The 18,954-nt window shown below is 36.7% G+C and overlaps 1 protein-coding gene across 7 annotated transcripts in view; it reads left to right on the forward strand.

The window, feature by feature from the left end:
• The window catches only part of BIRC6 (baculoviral IAP repeat containing 6), a 178,306-nt gene that overhangs the window by 103,265 nt on the left and 56,087 nt on the right, over nucleotides 1-18,954 (forward strand). For all 7 annotated transcript variants that reach the window (XR_013814683.1, XM_079792682.1, XM_079792686.1 and 4 more), the window contains exons 40-49: nucleotides 638-754; nucleotides 2,999-3,153; nucleotides 3,947-4,073; nucleotides 6,742-6,852; nucleotides 9,236-9,369; nucleotides 11,379-11,506; nucleotides 14,528-15,090; nucleotides 16,148-16,323; nucleotides 17,235-17,331; nucleotides 17,475-17,669. Coding sequence is in view for 6 of the 7 variants with exons in the window: in XM_079792682.1 (XP_079648808.1) it covers nucleotides 638-754; nucleotides 2,999-3,153; nucleotides 3,947-4,073; nucleotides 6,742-6,852; nucleotides 9,236-9,369; nucleotides 11,379-11,506; nucleotides 14,528-15,090; nucleotides 16,148-16,323; nucleotides 17,235-17,331; nucleotides 17,475-17,669 (1,803 nt within the window). In the remaining variant the exon portion in view is untranslated. The remainder of the gene's footprint in view (nucleotides 1-637; nucleotides 755-2,998; nucleotides 3,154-3,946; nucleotides 4,074-6,741; nucleotides 6,853-9,235; nucleotides 9,370-11,378; nucleotides 11,507-14,527; nucleotides 15,091-16,147; nucleotides 16,324-17,234; nucleotides 17,332-17,474; nucleotides 17,670-18,954) is intronic.

Consider the following 18,954-nt stretch of genomic DNA (forward strand, 5'->3'; position numbering starts at 1 on the left):
TAGAGGAGAAATTGTGACTTAAAAACCAAAGTTTGATTGATAGATAGACCCCCTACTGGGGCTCGAGCCTGCAACCCAGGCATGTGCCCTGAACTGGAATCATAGGTTGATGCTCAACTGCTGAGCTATATTGGCTGGGCTACTTATTGCTCTTTTGATGGCCATGGCCTCTTGGTGGACCAATGTAGGAGAGTGTGTATGTGTGTCTATACACATTTGCATCTATATTCACTTCTGTGTCTATCTAGAATGCCATGAGTTCACATTGATACAACAGTTAATCTAACTAATCCAACTTCATAGGCTTCATTTTAGTAGTCCCCATTTTCATAGTTGTATCTTTTTTCTGACAGTGAGGAACCTGGTTCTCAGTATCCTTAATGTATTCATTTCATTACTATTACTTCACTTATTTGATCCACCTCTTTCTGCTTATTCACCTTCCCATCACTGGACTTCTTTGTACAGGTATTATTACATGCTATGGCTATGATAACTCCATGCCCAGTTGTTCTTACCTGAGGAGAGATATCCTACCCAGTTTTGTGTTTGGTTGTCAACATTTTATTGTAGGAAGTAGGACATGAGTGTTACCAAATTATCTTTTTAAAAACATCTTTTCATTGCTTTTCTTTAGCCCTAGATGCTCGTCTAGAAGTTGGTCTTGAACAGCAAGCAGAACTGATGTTGAAAATGATGTCTACCTTGGAAGCAGATTCCATTTTGCAGGCATTAACAAATACATCTCCTGCATGTAAGTAAAAATCATCGTTCTTAGGGTATTGCAAAAATGATTAATCTGTTGATTATTTTCAGGTGTAGCCAGCAAGGACAGATTTTTAAATTTTATGTCTGATGTGAGTCTGAATGGGCTAAATATAAAACACCTCTCTTGCTAAATTAGTAGCAAGTTGAGAAATAAGACAAAGGATTAACAAGTTGGGAGAGTGGAGGGGAACAAAATATCTCCATGTAATGCTCTTAAATTCAGCTCAGAAACCTGAGTCATGTTTTTGTTATTGTCTTGTGAGGTTAAGTAAATTCCTAGGGAAGGCTGTTAGCTAGCTGTGTGAGTTTATTGCATTATATCTAAATCATTAATAAAAGTGACTTTTGTATTAGCAACATCTTTATAATCCTTAAAGACTAGGATGGAAGACCTAGGTAAGGATGATAGTCAAATGGGCCTAATTGAACTGCAGAATTGAAAGGATTTACTACCTAATTATCTATAGCAAAGGAAGGCAAATTTTTATAATAAGGGACCAGACGTTTACTATTTTAGGATTTCTGAGCCATATAGTGGGTATTGTAACTACACAACTCTGACTTTTTAGCAGTAAAGCAGCCATTGACAATAACAATATGAAAATGAATGGGCATGGCTGTTACAGAATCAGGTGGCCTGCCAGATTTGGCTGTCAGGTCATGGTTTGCTGACCCTTGATGTAAAGTGCTAGACTTGGGTAGATCTGCTCCTCTCAGGTGAGTACATTTTAGATAGCAGCCTGTCTCTCAAAGGCAAAGATCGAGGAGAAGTACTGAGAAGAAGATAATGGTTCCCCCCACCCATGTAGGCCTACGAATCACTTTACCTCCTCTGTGACATGGTGACAATGGGCTGGTCATAGCAGTTAGAACCTAGGGCAGTGATGGCGAACCTATGACATGCGTGTCAGCACTGACACACGTAGCCATTTCTGATGACACGCGGCCGCATGCCGAGGATGAAACATTTGCTGCTCCTGAGGATGAAACATTTGCGACTAGAGTCTTGGAGTTAGTTTTTTCCTCAAAGTGACACACTACCCGAGTTATGCTCAGTTTTTTGGCGAAGTTTGACACACCAAGCTCAAAAGGTTGCCCATCACTGACCTAGGGAGAGCATCATGTTCCTTTAATCAAAGGGAGTTAGTTCACAGTTCATTTTAATAAAAGCTGGGTTTTCTTTCTGTGTTAAGTTAAATTCTTTTACTGCAAAACTTCCATTTACTTCTTAAGAGATACAGAAAAAAAGAGAAGATGATGTTCTGTAATCTTAGTATTGGTATTCTAATGTTGTTGTACATTGTCTCCTATGTAATAATGGGGATCCCTTTTGTTGGGTCAGCCTTTCCATCACCACAGCTCAGTACTGCCCAAAATAGACCTTTTCTTTGTTAGCCATTTAAAAGAACACGCAAAAATATTTATTAGAAGTTCCTTTTGCAATTTGTATCAACTTCTCAGTTGTCTTTTGATTATTGTCATGTGCAGAACTGTGTCCTCCCCTTTGTTTTCCCCCTCCCTTTTAATATAATAACTTTCTAAATATATGAAGTACTGCTCTTAGAGTCCCTATAATTCTTGCTCCTCATGAATTATATTTATTTAATTAGTTTGATGTGTGGCTTGGGATCAGGATTTTTGGATGCTTCAGGGTTAAGAATCAATTACCTAGATTATCCATCCTAATCCCTGTTGGTGAGCTTGTGGCCTGCCAGGTTTCGCTTGTGGACCAGAGCTAGATTCTAGAAACCTCACCTGGAGAAGAGAGCACAGCTCCAGTGGGCTCATGCCAGGGGAACTTCTAGATACTTGTGGGTGGGGTGGAAGAAAGAAAGAAAAAAACAGTCAATAGACTGTAGTCTAGATTATTCTAAAACTACCTTCTTAAGAATTAGTCAAGATTCTTCTTCCTTTCCCTTTTCTTTTCCTGTTATTAATTAGGAAAATTTTAAAAATAAAAATTGCTAGAGAGTAAAGTGAAAAGAAGTTCCTTTCCTTTGGTGGACAAATCCTATGATTTGGGAGTTTCTCTGTTGATTGTCCTTTTTGACTTTCAAGTAATGTGATTAAAACAAGTTTTCATATAATAATGAATCATTTTAAAGAATACAGTTTTAAATTAAAAAAATATCAACAACAAACCACAACCTTCACTTACCTATACATAGTAATAGCTAGTTAGCAGTTCTCCTGATTTGTGTATAAAATCATAATTGTGTTTAATTTTCAGTATCACAGTCTCCCACTGGAACAGATGATTCACTTCTAGGGGGTTTACAAGCAGCGAACCAATCCAACCAACTTATTATACAGTTATCATCTGTCCCAATGTTAAATGTTTGTTTCAACAAACTTTTTTCCATGCTTCAAGTCCATCATGTTCAGGTATGACTTCAGGAGAAATGATGCATTTTTAGACATTATTAACAGCCTGATATAAGATGAAAATGACTGGGGAGAGCATTCTCAACCTTACAGGGATGATTTCTTTATTATGCTTAGCTGGAAAAATATTGGAGATGCTTTGATAACCACAGCTCTTCAGTAATAGGTTAAATATAATTTTTATGATTCTACTTGATTAGATCCCACTACAGTTGACGCTTGAAAAACAAAGAGTTGTTAACAGCTCTGAACTCCCTCACAACTGAAAATCACATTTAACTTTAGACTTCCCCAATTTAAACTACTAATTGCCTTATGTTGACCAGAAGCCTTACTGATAACAGTCAATTGTATTCTTACAATAAAATAAGCTAGAGAAAAGAAAGTGTTATTAAGAAAATCTTACGGAAGAGAAAATACATTTACATATTTATTGAAAAAGTCTGCATGTAAGTAGTTCTGTGCAGTTCAAACTTGTGCTATTCAATGGTCAACTGTAAATATTATAGTTTAAATACATTTCTATTTAAACACTTGAATCAACTCTTAAGTTAGAAAAGCATTTTTATTAGCTAAATTATAAATTTATATTAGGTACATTATATATTTTAATTCACTTAAGTTTTGATTCATCAAGAATTTTAAGATTGCTTGTCAACTAAATTGAAGTAACCAAAGTATTTAATGGAAAAATTATTTAGACTTAATCATAGGGATTCATACAGAAGAATTTGTTTAAAAAGTATTTCATAATATAACATACTTTTTTGTGTCAATTTTTATTCTTTTTCAGTTGGAATCACTTCTCCAATTGTGGCTCACATTGAGCCTGAATTCTAGTTCATCTGGAAACAAAGAGAATGGAGCAGAAATTTTTTTATATAATGCTAATCGAATACCTGTCATTTCATTAAATCAAGGTAATATTTATTATTAGGAAAATTATTCTCATAGCATAAATAATAAACTAAAAAGGTAGTGATTAGGCTAATATATACTTAAACTTTGTTATAAGGGTTATAATGTTTTAGTGAAAGAAAAAAAAATATTTTTTTAATATATTTTTTTTATTGATTTTTTACAGAGAGGAAGAGAGAGGGATAGAGAGTTAGAAACATCGATGAGAGAGAAACATCGATGAGTTGCCTCTTGCACACCCCCTACTGGGGATGTGCCTGCAACCAAGGTACATGCCCTTGACCGGAATCAAACCTGGGACCCTTGAGTCCGCAGGCCGACGCTCTATCCACTGAGCCAAACCGGTTTCGGCAAAAGAAAAATATTTTTATACACTGACTTAATAAATAGGAAAGAACAGAAGACTTTTTTATTCTCTTATCTGTATTATTTTATGCCTGTGTGCAACTGAAAGTGACAATATTCCATGAATCTTTATATTGGATTCCCATAAAGTAGTATCTTAATTTGCTTTTAGGGGAATTGGTAAGTTGGAGAAGGATATTAATTTGACATAGAAGTTGTGTTCATTTTTTTCTGGGCATATATGCAAGAATGTGGAAACTAGAATAATATCTTAAACAGGAATAGAACTAGCCTTTAGATCTGGTTATAAGAATTTATTTTAGTTATATTTTAAGAAAAGCGAAAATGATCTATTTCTGGTGTTTTCTCCCTGTGGAGGGGTATCCTGTATTTTGCATGGCTCTCATATGACCTGTCTTTCAGTCTTACTGACAGCCACACTGGGTCATGGTCCCACATATGTTTGCGTTGTTTCAGCCAGACCAGCCTGACTTTATTCAGCTTACATCTTTTCCTTGCATTAGTAATTATTATTATCAATTTTTCTCTCATTTCTTTTAAATTTTGTTATTATGAAAAATATTAAAAAAGAGTAGATAGAAAAGTAATGATTCCTTACTATCATCAAATAATCTGGTTAGTATTCAAACTGACAATTGTCGCAATTTTTATAGTTTTTTAAAAATTTTAATTTGGATCTATATAAGGCCTATACATTGTAGTTAATTATGTTTTTTCCTTTTAATCTCAATAGGTTCCCTCTGTGTCTTTTTTATCCCCTTATAAAGTCATTTGTCAAAGAAATATGGTTGTATGTTTCCCAAGATTCCTGGGTCCTGTTTCTTTGTGATTGTATATCCACTATATCCTCTGTATTTCCTATAAATTGGTAGTTATTATAAGTTGTAGTAAATTGAAGCTTGATCTGATTTGAGGTTTTGAAGGCATTTTATAGGTTGTCTGTCTTTTTAACAAGTATTGATGTTTAATGCTTAGAGTCATTAATAATTCACTAGATATTTCAAAATGAAGATAGTATAAGTCTATTATTTCTTCTTTCTCTATTAGCTGAAATACTCCCATAAAGAGAAACTTCCTTTTATATGCTGTTATGTCACATTTTGATGTTATAGATTGTATTAAAAAAGGCAGAAAAAGTGCTGGAAATTTTTTTCTTTTATAGAATTAGTTTTAAAAATGACCTGGTTCACAAATAGTCTATATTCGTAAGCTATAAGTTTCTTTAATAAGTATTTGTATGAGTTATGAACTTAAACATATTTTTTATGCTTCTTTTACAATTCTAATTTTTTTTTACAGAAAAGGTTATACATACTTAATTTTTTTTAATTACATTAAAATTTTTAAAATTCTATATTGTGAAAGTAACAATTATAATTCTTATTGATGGTGATATTGTGCCAGTTGTGGCCAGTAAGAGACTTTTTTTTTAGTAATTTTTTGGGGGGGAGAAGGGTGTAATTAAAAAAAAAAAAAGAAACGATTTGGTTTCTGTGAACTTTCAGTATAATAGGTGCCCAGACTCTGCATTTCCTTCCTGAGGTCTGGAATGATCCATTTTTACAGGGTGTTTTAAGAGCATACTCTCTGCACTCTGTTATGTTTGTGTATTTTCAATAACTGTTTAGCTTCTCTAGCTGGTACAGGTGCTTCTTATTTGGGCCTTTTAAGCAACCTTACTACGGTTTTACTTTGTGCTTTGTTGGGAAGTTACATTGATTTTGCCCGCCCTCCCTCCCTCCCTTCCTTCCTTCCATTTTTTTGCAGAGAGGAAGGGAGAAGGAGAGAGAGTTAGAAGCATCGATGAGAGAGAAATATCAATCAGCTGCCTCTTACACACCCCCTACTGGGTGCCCGCAACCAAGGTACATGACCTTGACCAGAATCGAACCTGGGACCCTTGAGTCCGCAGGCTGACGCTCTATCTACTGAGCCAAACTGGTCAGGGCCCTTTATTTCTAATAAGCCTTATTATTTTTAATTTTGGGTTTTGCAGAACGTGATGATTTTTAGTAAAACACAAATTCTGTTTTCAGTAGAAATGCCTGTAGTTTGGAAAAAACAATAAATTTATAATGATAATAATTTATATGTCATGGGCTGAGCTTTACACTTAGCCATAAAATGTTATTGATGCTTAATGCTTTTGTTCTTTTTAATGGGGAACTCTTTCATTTGTATGGGGATGTTAGATAGTGAGTTGATTTAAATAAATATTTTTGAATTCTTTCTGTTTGTTTTTAATTCTGAGTAAACATTTGCTTTTCCTGAGTAGAAATTTTCCCTTTTCTTTTCTCTGCATAGCATCAATAACTAGCTTCCTCACAGTGTTAGCCTGGTATCCAAATACCTTGCTCCGGACATGGTGCCTTGTGCTTCATAGTCTAACAATCATGACGAACATGCAGCTTAATTGTAAGTAAAAATTTATTCTTTTAAGCCTATTCATTCCTTTAAATCTCTGACATATACAACATTCTTGCTATCAGAGTCTTTAAAGAAAAACTTTTTCTAAGAATTGATATAGTTATGACAATTATTGAATTTATTTGAATATGTATCTTCTGAATTTGTTGCTCTCTCTCTCTCTCCCTCTCTCTCTCTCTCTCTCTCTCTCTCTCTCTCTCTCTATATATATATATATATATATATATATATGTGTGTGTGTATATATATATATATATATATATATATATATATATACTAGAGGCCTGGTGCACGAAATTTGTGCACGGGGGTCCCTCAGCCCAACCAGCACCCTCTACAATCCAGGAGCTCTCAGAGGATATCCTATTGATGGCTTAGGCCCACTCCCCATGGTTCTCTGCTCTCTGCGGGGCCTGGAGGTTTCCCTGCAGCCATGGAGATGAAGCCCCCGTGCCCTGCTGTCTGCTCTCTGCCTGCTGCTGCCATGTGCCATGTGAAGGAAGCCCCAATGCCCTGCAGTGTGCTCTGTCTGCCGGGCCTGGGGGCTTCCCAGACACGGACACACTAAGGAATCCCCCATGCCCTGTTGTCCAGGCTCTGTCTGCGGGGCCTGGGGGTGTTCCCACCGCCACTGCCCACTAAGGAAGCCCCCAAGCCCTGCTGTCTGGGCTCTGTCTGCCATGTCTGGGCACTTCCCTGCCACTACCCCACTAAGGAAGCTGCCATTCCCGGCTTTGCAGGGCCTGGCGGCTTCCCGGCTGCTGAGATCAGGAAGCCACCATGCCCTGCTCTGCTGGCACTGGAGTCTTCCCGATCACCTCGGCGACCATCAGGAAGATGCCATGCCCTGCTCCTCCGCCGGCTCCGTGTGTACAGGGCCTGGCGTCTTCCCGATCGCCGCAGCACTAAGGAAGCAACCATGCCCTGCTCTCAGTGCTCTGTTTGCTGGTGGGACAGGCCAGACACTCCAGCAGCGGGGCTGAGGGGACTGGGCGCCGCCATCTTGTGGGTATGGGGGCCGCCAATTTGTCACGGAGTGACGCTTAATTTGCATATCACTCTATTATTAGATAGGATATATATTTGTTGCTATGTATTGTATCAACTTGTGTCAACACTATGTTGATAATATATTCTCCTATATGTACCATTATAAATTCAAGTTCTATTTTTACCTTCTAAAACGTAATAGTTATTAAAATAAAATGGATTACTTTTAGAGTAGAAAATCAAATATTTAATACTTATCTGTGTTTTATGTTGATTATTCTATAAAAGTACCTTTGTATTTAAAAATGATTTATTCATTGTAATCCTCATTAACATATATAATATAACTAGATTCTTCAGTTTTTGTTTTTTTACATTCAAAACCTGTGTTAAGTGAACATAATTTTTCTCAGATTCCAATGCCCTATTAAGTTTTTATCTTTTCACCCCACCCCCTTTTTTTTTACCATTTTTGTTAAGATAGTAAAATAATTTCTGAACATTTCTCAGAAAGGAATTTTTAGTACTTTTTGTGGCTTTTGTTTCTCTCAAATCATGAAAATACTATATATTATTTTCTGTAGTGCTTATTGTTTTTCATGTTTAATTCTAGGTTTTTATTTGGCATTCTTAAGGTAGTTGTAAGGTAGGGATCAATGTTTGTATTAGAGGGCATGGACTACCCATTTGTGAATTGAAATCTTTATTCCAAGGGACATATGTAATACTTTTAACAATAAAGATAAAAAGAAATCTTTATTTTATTTGTATGTTATGACAAAAGGAGTGTGGATGTCTTCCCCATTCTGTTTGGACTTAATTTTGTAAATAGAAAGCTCTGTGACATTGATAAAGATTTAAGTCATTGCTTAGCATGAAAATTCCATTTTCTAATTTGGAATATATTTTCCAAATATGGAATCAAAAGCATTATTATATGATGCTGAAGATAGATTTAACGTAATGGATATTTTCTTCAGTTCAGAAAACTGTTGTGTTGCCTGAGTATCAGTTAACAGTATACAACCTTGAAATAACTGACATTAAAAATTAATAGTTTTCCCCTCAATTTTAGTTTAAAAAGCTGGATTAAAATTTACCTGAAAAGTAGATTCTATTTCTGGAAGAGAGATAGGTTCACTGAAAGTACATTAAGCACTTAGTTATTTCTTTTCCAGTTAATTGTACATAGAACAGGGTATTTTTCACAATTGAAGTAGGAGAGAGGCAGGAGATCTGTCGTAGATGAAAATAAAGAATGAGTCCAACTCAGTTAATTCAGATCCATTTAATAACCTGTAACAGCCAGGAATATGTTAGTTTTCCTTAAAACTAAAAAATACTAGATACTACATTTTTATTGTTTCTTAATGTTTTATAGCTGGATCCAGCACAGCCATTGGTACTCAGGACAGTACTGCCCATCTGTTGGTTTCTGATCCAAATCTGATTCATGTTTTAGTGAAATTTCTTTCTGGAACCAGTCCACATGGAACAAATCAACACAGTCCACAGGTAATATGAATTTTGAAAAGCAGTGATAGGTCCATACTATAAAATTAAAATGTTTGTAAAAAACTTTAATGTACCTAAATATGTAACATGGTTATAGCCACAGTATTAAATGGTAGCCTTTGATGTATCAGTGTAATAAAATGTTTTGAATTATTAATAGTAGGGGCCCAGTGCACGAATTCATGCACCCTGACAAAGAACTGTGGGCCGCGAGGCTGCGGTAGGCATAGGAGCTGGTCTTGGACCATCCTCTGTGCCCCTGTGCAGCCCCTCCCACTGCAGACCTTGGTCCCCTATCTGATGGCAGTCCCGCTCCCACTGCTGATGGCGCCAGCTCCGCTTGCACCCACTGACAGCATGGAGCAATTGGGGCCGTGCCAGCAGCGGGTGCGAGTGGCGGCTGCTGCCTTGGTTGCCCCTCAGGAACAGGGGGAGGTGGTGAAGCCCTCTGGGGCGATCAGGACCAGCAGTGGGTGTGAGTGGTGGCTGTGGCACCAGCTGCGGGTGCGAGCGGGGCCAGCGCCAGCAGCAGGTGTGAGCGCCGGGCAGGACCACAATGCACAGGAACAAAGAATTTTCAGTAACCACCAGAGGCTTGCCCTGATGACAGTGACCAGCGCCCCGCCTTGGTCTGGCACCCCTGCTCACCTGCTTCACCATCCTGCCACGGCCAACGCCCGCCATGTTCCGCACACGCCCCCTGGTGGTCAGCGCATGTCATAATGACCGGTTGTGTGGTTTTTCTGGTTGTGCCATGGTTCGGTCTATTTGAATATTAGCCCTTCATTATGTAGGAGTAATAGCTATATTGAAACTGAATTATAGGGGATAGTGTTTTCTGTTGGATTTTTGGCATTGATTTTGTATCATTTAAGCAATATTCTGAATAAATACCTGAAAGTCACGGAAGCGTTTCAAAAATTTTGGAATTAAAGCTTTTAAAATTTATGTGTCATTTGTAATGACTTCTATAAGAATTGACAATTCATGTAATTTACTTATTTTTTAATATTTGCTATTTTATTTAACAAAAAAGTAAGATGTACCAAAACTTATAAACATTTTTAGTCTTGCAACAGATTTCTTTTATGTCATTCTAATTTCTTGCTATATTGTACTATAAAAATATTTATACTTTATTATATTTCTTTTTACAGAAAAATATATGTAGTATTCATAGCATCTTTTTAACGGAAGTTATTCAAGATTATCTTGCAGTATTATCTTTTGTTGTTAATCTTTACCCTAGGACAGTGGTCGGAAAACTGCGGCTCGCGAGCCACATGCGGCTTGTGAGCCGTGGTTTGCCGCTGCTCTGTTGACTAAAGAGTTTGCCGACCACTTCGATTCCAATAATTACAGGCTGTTGTTGTTCCTTGTGATGAAGCCACTATCCCAGTGGTCAGCAAACTCATGAGTCAACAGAGTGGCAAACCGCGGCTCATGAGCTGCAGTTTGCCGACCACTGCCCTAGGATATTTTTCCATTGATTTTTTTTTTTTTTTTGAGGGAGTGAAAGGTTGAGGGAGAGACACACAGAGAGAAACATTGATGTGATAGAGACACATCAATTGATTGCCTCCCCACCCTGACCAGGACCAGGGATCAAGCCTGCAACTGAGGAATGTATCTTTGACTGGAATTGAACTCGGGACCCTTTAGTCTGTGGGTCAACACTCTATCCACTGAGTCAGTCAGGCTAAGGCTATAGTGATATCTTTTAATTCTTAGCTATGTGCTAGGCTAGGTACTGTTCTAGGTGCTAGGAATATAAATAGTTACCAAGAATAAGTCTTACCTTCTTGGAGCTTAAATTCTGAATCTGAAATTTCCTATTTATGACTATCTAAAAATGAATCAGTTTCCTGCTATTACTGATAATATTTTTGTTCTTCAAATGAAAGTTATAACAGTATAGTATTTGATTTAACACTTGGAGACTTTTTAAATGAATAATTTCTTAATTGGTATCAGTAAGCAGTTTTCAATGACATTTCATTTCTTTTCAGGTCGGGCCAACAGCTACACAAGCTATGCAAGAATTTCTGACCCGATTACAAGTGCATCTTTCTTCAACATGTCCTCAGATATTCAGTGAATTTTTACTCAAGCTAATTCATATACTTTCAACAGAAAGGTATATTTCAGTGTATACATATATTTCTGATGTGTAACATATATTACTCCATTTTTTTGAGGCATCTATCTGGGAGAAGATAAACAGTAGGATATTAAGATTAAGGAGGAAGGGCCTGGCCAGTTTTTCTCAGTGGTTAGAGAATCAGCTTTTGTTCTGAGCAAGGAGACCATTTCCTTCTCTCCACATGGTGGAAAACAGCAAATGGTGTTTGAGGATTTGTTATTTTCTTGACACTAAATACATGGTGTCTTTCCAGTACCATTTTTTTTACCTGACATCAATTGATATCCTACCATTCAGTACTATACTGACACTACCCAAAGTTATTATCAAATTCACAGTTTTAACTGCTGAGTTCTACAAGACTGCTGTCACTTCAGAGGATAGTTGCAAGTGCCAGGTCTCCAGGTTATATGTACTAGTAAGTTAAGGTAGATTATGATGAAAAAAAAAAAAAAGAAGTATATCATAAATTGAGGGCAGGCACTATAATCAAATTTAGTTATCCTACCTAATAAAATGGTAGTATGCAAATCACCATCACTCCGCTACGCCCATGATTGGGCCGTTGGGAGGCTGGGGGCGGGACTCGGGGTGGCCGATTGGACTTATGAGTCCCCGCCCCCCATTCCTCCTGCCGGCCCCAACGGCCGGCGCTGCGGGAGGACCCATGGGGCCGGCGGAAGGTGCCGGTGGCGGAACTCGGGGTGGCTGATTGCGTAGCTGCCGGCACCAGTTTTCTGCCAGCACCAGTTTTCCGCCAGCACCAGTTTTCCTCTGGCCACCTGTTAATTGGAGCGCCTCCCGCCAGCGCGATCAGCCACCCCGAGTTCCTCCACCGGTGGCTGGAGGAACTCGGGGTGGCCGATCGCGCTGGTGGGAGGCACTCTGATCGGCGGGTGGCCAGAGGAAATGGCTCTGGAGGAACTCAGGGTGGCTGATTGCGCTGGCGGCTAGAGGAAAAGGCGCTGGAGGAACTCGGGGTGGCCGATCGCGCTGGCGGGAGGTGCTCTGATCAGCGGGTGGCCAGAGGAAAACTGGTGCTGGCGGAAAACTGGTGCCAGCAGCCAGGTGAAGGAAGGTCTTTTGCACGAAACTTCATGCAACAGGCTTCTAGTTAATAAATAATAAACCAATAGTGGAAACAAATGAAATCCATCAACTTAATCCAAAAAGTATGCAGAAAATTATGTTTAAAAAGGAACAAAGACTAAATAGAAAAATAGCAAAGTGATAAATCTTAGTCCACTATATCAGTAATTACATTTAATGTGATAAATCTTAGTCCACTATATCAGTAATTACATTTAATGTAATTAAATCATAGTCTACCTTAACATACATGTAATTATTACAGTGTATTTCCAATTTCTCACTTATATGTCAGAACTTTACAACAATATATTTTCAGTTCCTTTATCCTGGTTTTTCTTCTGTCACATGTTTTCTTATGCTGTAAACACAAAAATATATTCCTATAGTTTTTTGCTTTAGATAAACTCATAGCCTTTAGGCATTGAAGTGAATAGTATTTTTTGCCTGGGAGGAGATAAGACTCTTCTAGGGCAGTGGTCGGCAAACTCATTAGTCAACAGAGCCGCAGTTTGCTGACCACTGTTCTAGGGTGATTAGTGTGAATATTTAGTCACTCTTTTTAGGAATTGAGTTTGGATTGGCTTTTGTTGTGGCTATGGTTAACCACACATGTACAATTTGGCTACAAATTGAGGGATTCTCAATTCCTCAGGTTTGCTAATTCTCCTAGGACAAATTACAGAACTCAGGAAAAACATTTTATTCATGTTTACTAGCATATTATAAAGTATATAATTCAGGATCAGCCCAATGGAATTGATGCATAGAGCAGGGTGCATAGAGGTGGTGGTGAGGGAGGTTGCCTTTGAATGGATGTGAACTCCAAAGATTCTACACTGAGTGGCCAGATTATTATGATCTCTGAATGCATAATAATCTGGCCACTCTGTGTGTATGTGTATATATATATATATATATATATATATACATATATATATATATATATATATATATATATATGTGTGTGTGTGTGTGTGTGTGTGTGTGTGTGTGTGTATGTATGTATGTATGTATATGTATTAGAGACCCGGTGCATGAATTCATGCATGGGTGGGGTCCGGCCAGCCTGGCCCAGGGGAGGGGACATGGGCAGTTAGCCAGCCTGCCTGCTGGTCGAACTCCTGGTCAAGGGGACAATTTGCATATTAGCCTTTTATTATATAGGATACACAGTGAGTGGCCGGATTATTATGCATTCAGAGATCATAATAATCTGGCCACTCAGTGTATGTCATCACCCTTGCATCCCTGGTGTTTAGCAATTTGTTAAATACTTTAGTGCACTTCTTCTTACCCATTTGTATATTGCCAGTGTCTCTTATTAATTCTGCCACAGGAAAGCCAGTGCTCATATTCTATCTCCTTGGAAATGACTGTATTTTTATAAATGTCAGGCTTTTTGGTATCCCTTGACCTCAGGGATCTGATGAGTTCAAGAAGAGTTATGCCTTTATAGTCCATTTAGCTTTTTCTTAATAAGTTGTGGGCGATGATTTTAGGCATAGCAGAACATGAGAGCATTTAATTCTGATGTATAAGAATTATTTGATTGAATCTTAATTTTTGAAATTAAAACCAGTAGGAAATGTTTAAAATAGCAACATTTGAGGATAAAATATAACAGCTAATTTTATTAGGAGGAGTACCTTGTGATGTTTATATATTTTATTCTGTAGCTTCAGAGTCACCCGTTTGATTTACTTGTCCTTTAGTTTTCTATTTTGAAGGGAGTAATTTTTTAATTTTGTATAAAATAGAGGTAAGAACAAGGACTCAGGAAGACATGGAAACCATTTGCTACCAAATGAAATAGTGAATACCACGAGTTTAATTTTTGTTTAGCTTTATTGTTTTACGTTGTTGACTTCCCTGCCCAAAGATCTTAAAATGGATTGATTTTTAATTCTCTATCTTTGTCTGCAGGGGTGCCTTCCAGACAGGCCAAGGACCTCTTGATGCCCAAGTAAAGCTCTTAGAATTTACTCTGGAGCAGAATTTTGAAGTCGTTTCAGTTAGTACTATTTCTGCTGTGATAGAATCTGTCACCTTTTTAGTGCACCACTATATCACTTGCTCTGACAAAGTCATGTCTCGAAGTGGATCAGATAGCTCAGTGGGTGCTCGAGCATGCTTTGGGGGACTCTTTGCCAACCTCATTCGTCCAGGTGATGCAAAAGCAGTTTGTGGAGAAATGACAAGAGATCAACTCATGTTTGATATGTTGAAACTGGTTAACATTTTAGTACAGCTGCCTCTTTCGGGCAATAGGGAATACACTGCAAGAGTTTCTGTGACCGCCAATACGACAGACAGTGTTTCAGATGAAGAAAAAGTCTCAGGAGGCAAAGATGGTAATGGAAGCAATAGTAGTATTCAAGGATCACCTGCATATGTCGCTGACTTAGTGTTAGCCAACCAGCAGATAATGAGCCAGATTTTGTCTGCTCTGGGCCTGTGTAATAGTAGTGCCATGGCGATGATAATTGGTACGTATTGAGAATATTAATCTTATTCTTGTTTTTGGTGCTATATCTCTTCTCTTTAGCAATGTATGAGTTCATTTTCTTTTCACTTTATGCTGTAGGGGTAATTGTAAATTTCTTAACATGGTTGATTTTTATTAGTGAAAACTTATGTAGAGTGGCTTCAATCAATGAATTAAATTGAAATACTGGGAAATTTTAAGTAATTGGAAAATACTAACAAAATAATGTCAATTAAATTAAGAAAAAATATCATCATAAGGCAGATACCATAATTTATAGCGACATATTTCTAATAATTTAAAGATGAAAACTTTTACATCAAATTTGGTATTAGGGGATCAGTAAGATTTATTTACATTTTCTTAAAAAATGAAATATAAAATTTTATTCAAAGTGTAATAGTTTCTGTGACACATATCAATGAAAAATGTATATATTGTTGCTTAAGTTTTCTACCTCTTCAAAAGCTAATATATTGTGTTTATTTTTTAAAGTAATTGAATTTTTGTAAACTGTGACACACCCTTTCCTGATATATTTTTTCTTTTTGTTATATATATATATAATATATATATATATATATATATATATATATATATATTATATATATATATGTTTAATTTTTTTTGTGAGTAGGTATGTGAAACAGTCATCTTCTTTTAATCATTAGCTGTTTGAAAGTAGTTACATATAAATATCACTTATTTTTCTCTCCATTTTCTTTCTGCTTCATATATAGCTATGCGGAATTATGTTCTTTGATCATATAACATAACTTCTTTTTATTGTTACCAGCAATAGAGATAACTCATGTATCTCAGATTACCAAAAAGCATGCTCTACTGAATATTATATTAGATAATTTAATTTCTAGGTACAACACTCCTCCCCCCCCTCCACAAGCACAGACACCTATTAATGTACCCATCCTTCAGTGGTTTCAGGAAAAATGACCATTAAGTATATTTTAATTATGACCATTAAGTGTATTTTAATTATTACTGGGTTTTAAGAATATACTCTTTAAAAAAATGTGTAATCTTTTTATTTAAACTAGGGGCAAGTGGATTACATCTCACCAAACATGAAAACTTTCATGGTGGGTTAGATGCCATATCAGTTGGGGATGGATTATTTACCATACTGACAACCCTTAGTAAAAAAGCGTCTACAGTGCACATGATGCTGCAGCCAATTTTAACCTACATGGCTTGTGGATATATGGGCAGACAAGTAAGTGTGATCCAACAACAGTTGTAATAATTTAAGTAGTTTCTGACAATGGAAGTAGAGAATTATTTAGAGGACAGAGAGGAATAGAGTATTCATTTTACAAATTGGAAAATGAACAACATCAACAGATGAGAACAATAAATTATTAGTGGACATTGGAGAGTAACATGTCTTTGAAGTGTTATTTTCACAGACAACCACAGTGATATAGTTATCGTATTCTTAAATTTTAGAATTTTTTCCTATTGTCCCAAAGGTTCTTTCCTCCCCCCCCCCCAATGGCATAGTTGAATACTAAAATATTGTCTTTAGATATCACATATGAAAATTTAATGAGTATTTTTTCAAGCTTATGTTGCATATTTAGTTTCTTTTCAATTGAAATTCAAGAATAGGATAATTTTAAAGGGAAATGTTAGAATATTGCTTTTTATATTTCCTTTTTTAAAATGTGATTTTTTAAAAACTTTTAGTCTTTCAAATGCAGATTTTAAAAAGCAATTTTGTAAAGAATTTTTTATATGTCAGTGTATAATTATCATTTTCTTAAGTATTTATTGAATATGTATATTTCTTGATTGGAAGATACAAATATATTTGGGAAGGATTAATTTTTGAATTGAAGCAAAAATTAATGCATATTAACTTAAGGTAAAAGTGATAATAGTAGTTGAAGACAGATGTTTAAAATTTTCTCTGAATTCAGAGAGGATATTGTTCCTTTTTGATTCAAGTGAGACTTGTTATATGTTATAGCAGACACTGTATGTAGTGACAGGTTAAGGGTGTCATTTTATAATAGACTATAATGGAATATTACATTTACTAAGAAATTTAGTTGTCCTAATTTACTGTAAATTAATCACTATTTTAAACTTATAATGTACATGTGTATTTTTTTGTTTTATTAGGGCTCTCTTGCTACTTGCCAATTATCAGAACCATTATTGTGGTTCATTTTGAGAGTATTGGATACTAGTGATGCCTTGAAAGCATTCCATGACATGGGTAAGATAAAATTCCATTAATTGTCCTTTAAATGTAATCATTTGATAATATGTTATGTCCTCATTTGGGTAGTCTTTAGGAAAGTTAAGTTGATGTCAAACTATCTATCCTAAGATTCATTTAGTATTTTTTGGTAAATTTAGGTGGTGTTCAGCTCATTTGCAACAATATGGTAACTAGCACAAGAGCTATTGTAAACACTGCAAGAAGTATGGTATCAACTATTATGAAATTTCTTGACTCTGGTCCGAATAAAGCTGTGGACAGCAGTTTGAAAACAAGAATACTAGCTTCTGAGCCTGACAATGCAGAAGGAATTCATAACTTTGCACCTCTAGGTAAGAAAAGAATTATTAAATCCTACTGGTATGAATTTATGTAGTTTATTAACCTAATGAAACAAAAATAGTTGTTGAAATAAGTTGATAATCCTATATAATAAAAGGCTAATATGAAAATAGACCAAACAGCAGAACGACCAGTTGCTATGACATGCACTGACCACCACGGGGCAGATGCTGAATGCAGGAGCTGTCCCGTGGTGGTCAATGTGGTCTCACAGGGGGAGCACTGCTCAGCCTGAAGCTGGGCTCATGGCTGGCTAGCGCAGCAGCGATGGTGGGAGCCTCTCCTGCTTCCACGGCAACGCTAAGGATGTCCGACATAGGAAGTGGGCCTAAGCCATCAATCAGACATCCCCTCAGGGCTCTCAGACTGCAAGAGGGTGCAGTCCGGGCTGAGACACCCCCCCCCCCCCCCCCCGCCTTGAGTGCACTAATTTTGTGCACTGGACCTCTAGAGTTATAATATTACCATTTTAATGAAAAACACTTGATTTTTACTAGTGGATTTTAAAACATTCTACTTATTAAGAGGGAAGTTTTTAATAGTTCTTTAGCAGTAATATTTGTTTTTATTTTGAGTTTAAATAAAAGTGTAATGTAGAAGACTAAATAGAAGAGATATATCAGTTTTCACTGTAAATACTAGTATTGAAGAACTTGTTCCTTCTTTGTGTGGTATTTTCCTTTGAAGAAGCTTCAGATTAAATATTTGCTCCATTTTCCAGTCTACATAGTTTCTGTTATATTTTTCATATTTGTAACTCTATGAACATTGGCATCTTAGAATAAAAGTGATTATTTTTGCCTTAGCCAGTTTGGCTCAGTGAATAGAGCATTGGCCCGTGGACTGAAGGGTCCCATATTCGATTCTCTGTCAACAGCATGTACCTTGGTTGAAGGTTCAATCTCTGGCCACAACTAATCTCTGTGTCTCTCTTACATCAATGTTTCTTTCTCTCTATCTCTCCCGCTCCCTCCTACTATCTCTCAAAATCAATGGAAAAATATCTTCAGGTGAGGATTTACATACAAAAAAAGTGATTATTTTCAGGTTGAAGGCTGTATTGGACATTTTGTTTTACTTAAATTATATGAGGATTATAGTGCTAGATTTGTTATTACTTTAGTTTTCATTCAGTATCAATACTGATAAAAGGGTAATATGCTAATTAGACCAGAGGTCCCTCCAGACAAAGCCCACGGTGGTGGCGGCCGAGGCTGAGGTGGTTAGGGGGATAAGGCTGGCAGGGGAAAGCAGTTAGTGGCAACCAGGCTGGCA

Source organism: Cnephaeus nilssonii (assembly GCF_951640355.1).
Source record: "Cnephaeus nilssonii genome assembly, chromosome: 15".
NCBI classification, from domain to species: domain Eukaryota; kingdom Metazoa; phylum Chordata; class Mammalia; order Chiroptera; family Vespertilionidae; genus Cnephaeus; species Cnephaeus nilssonii.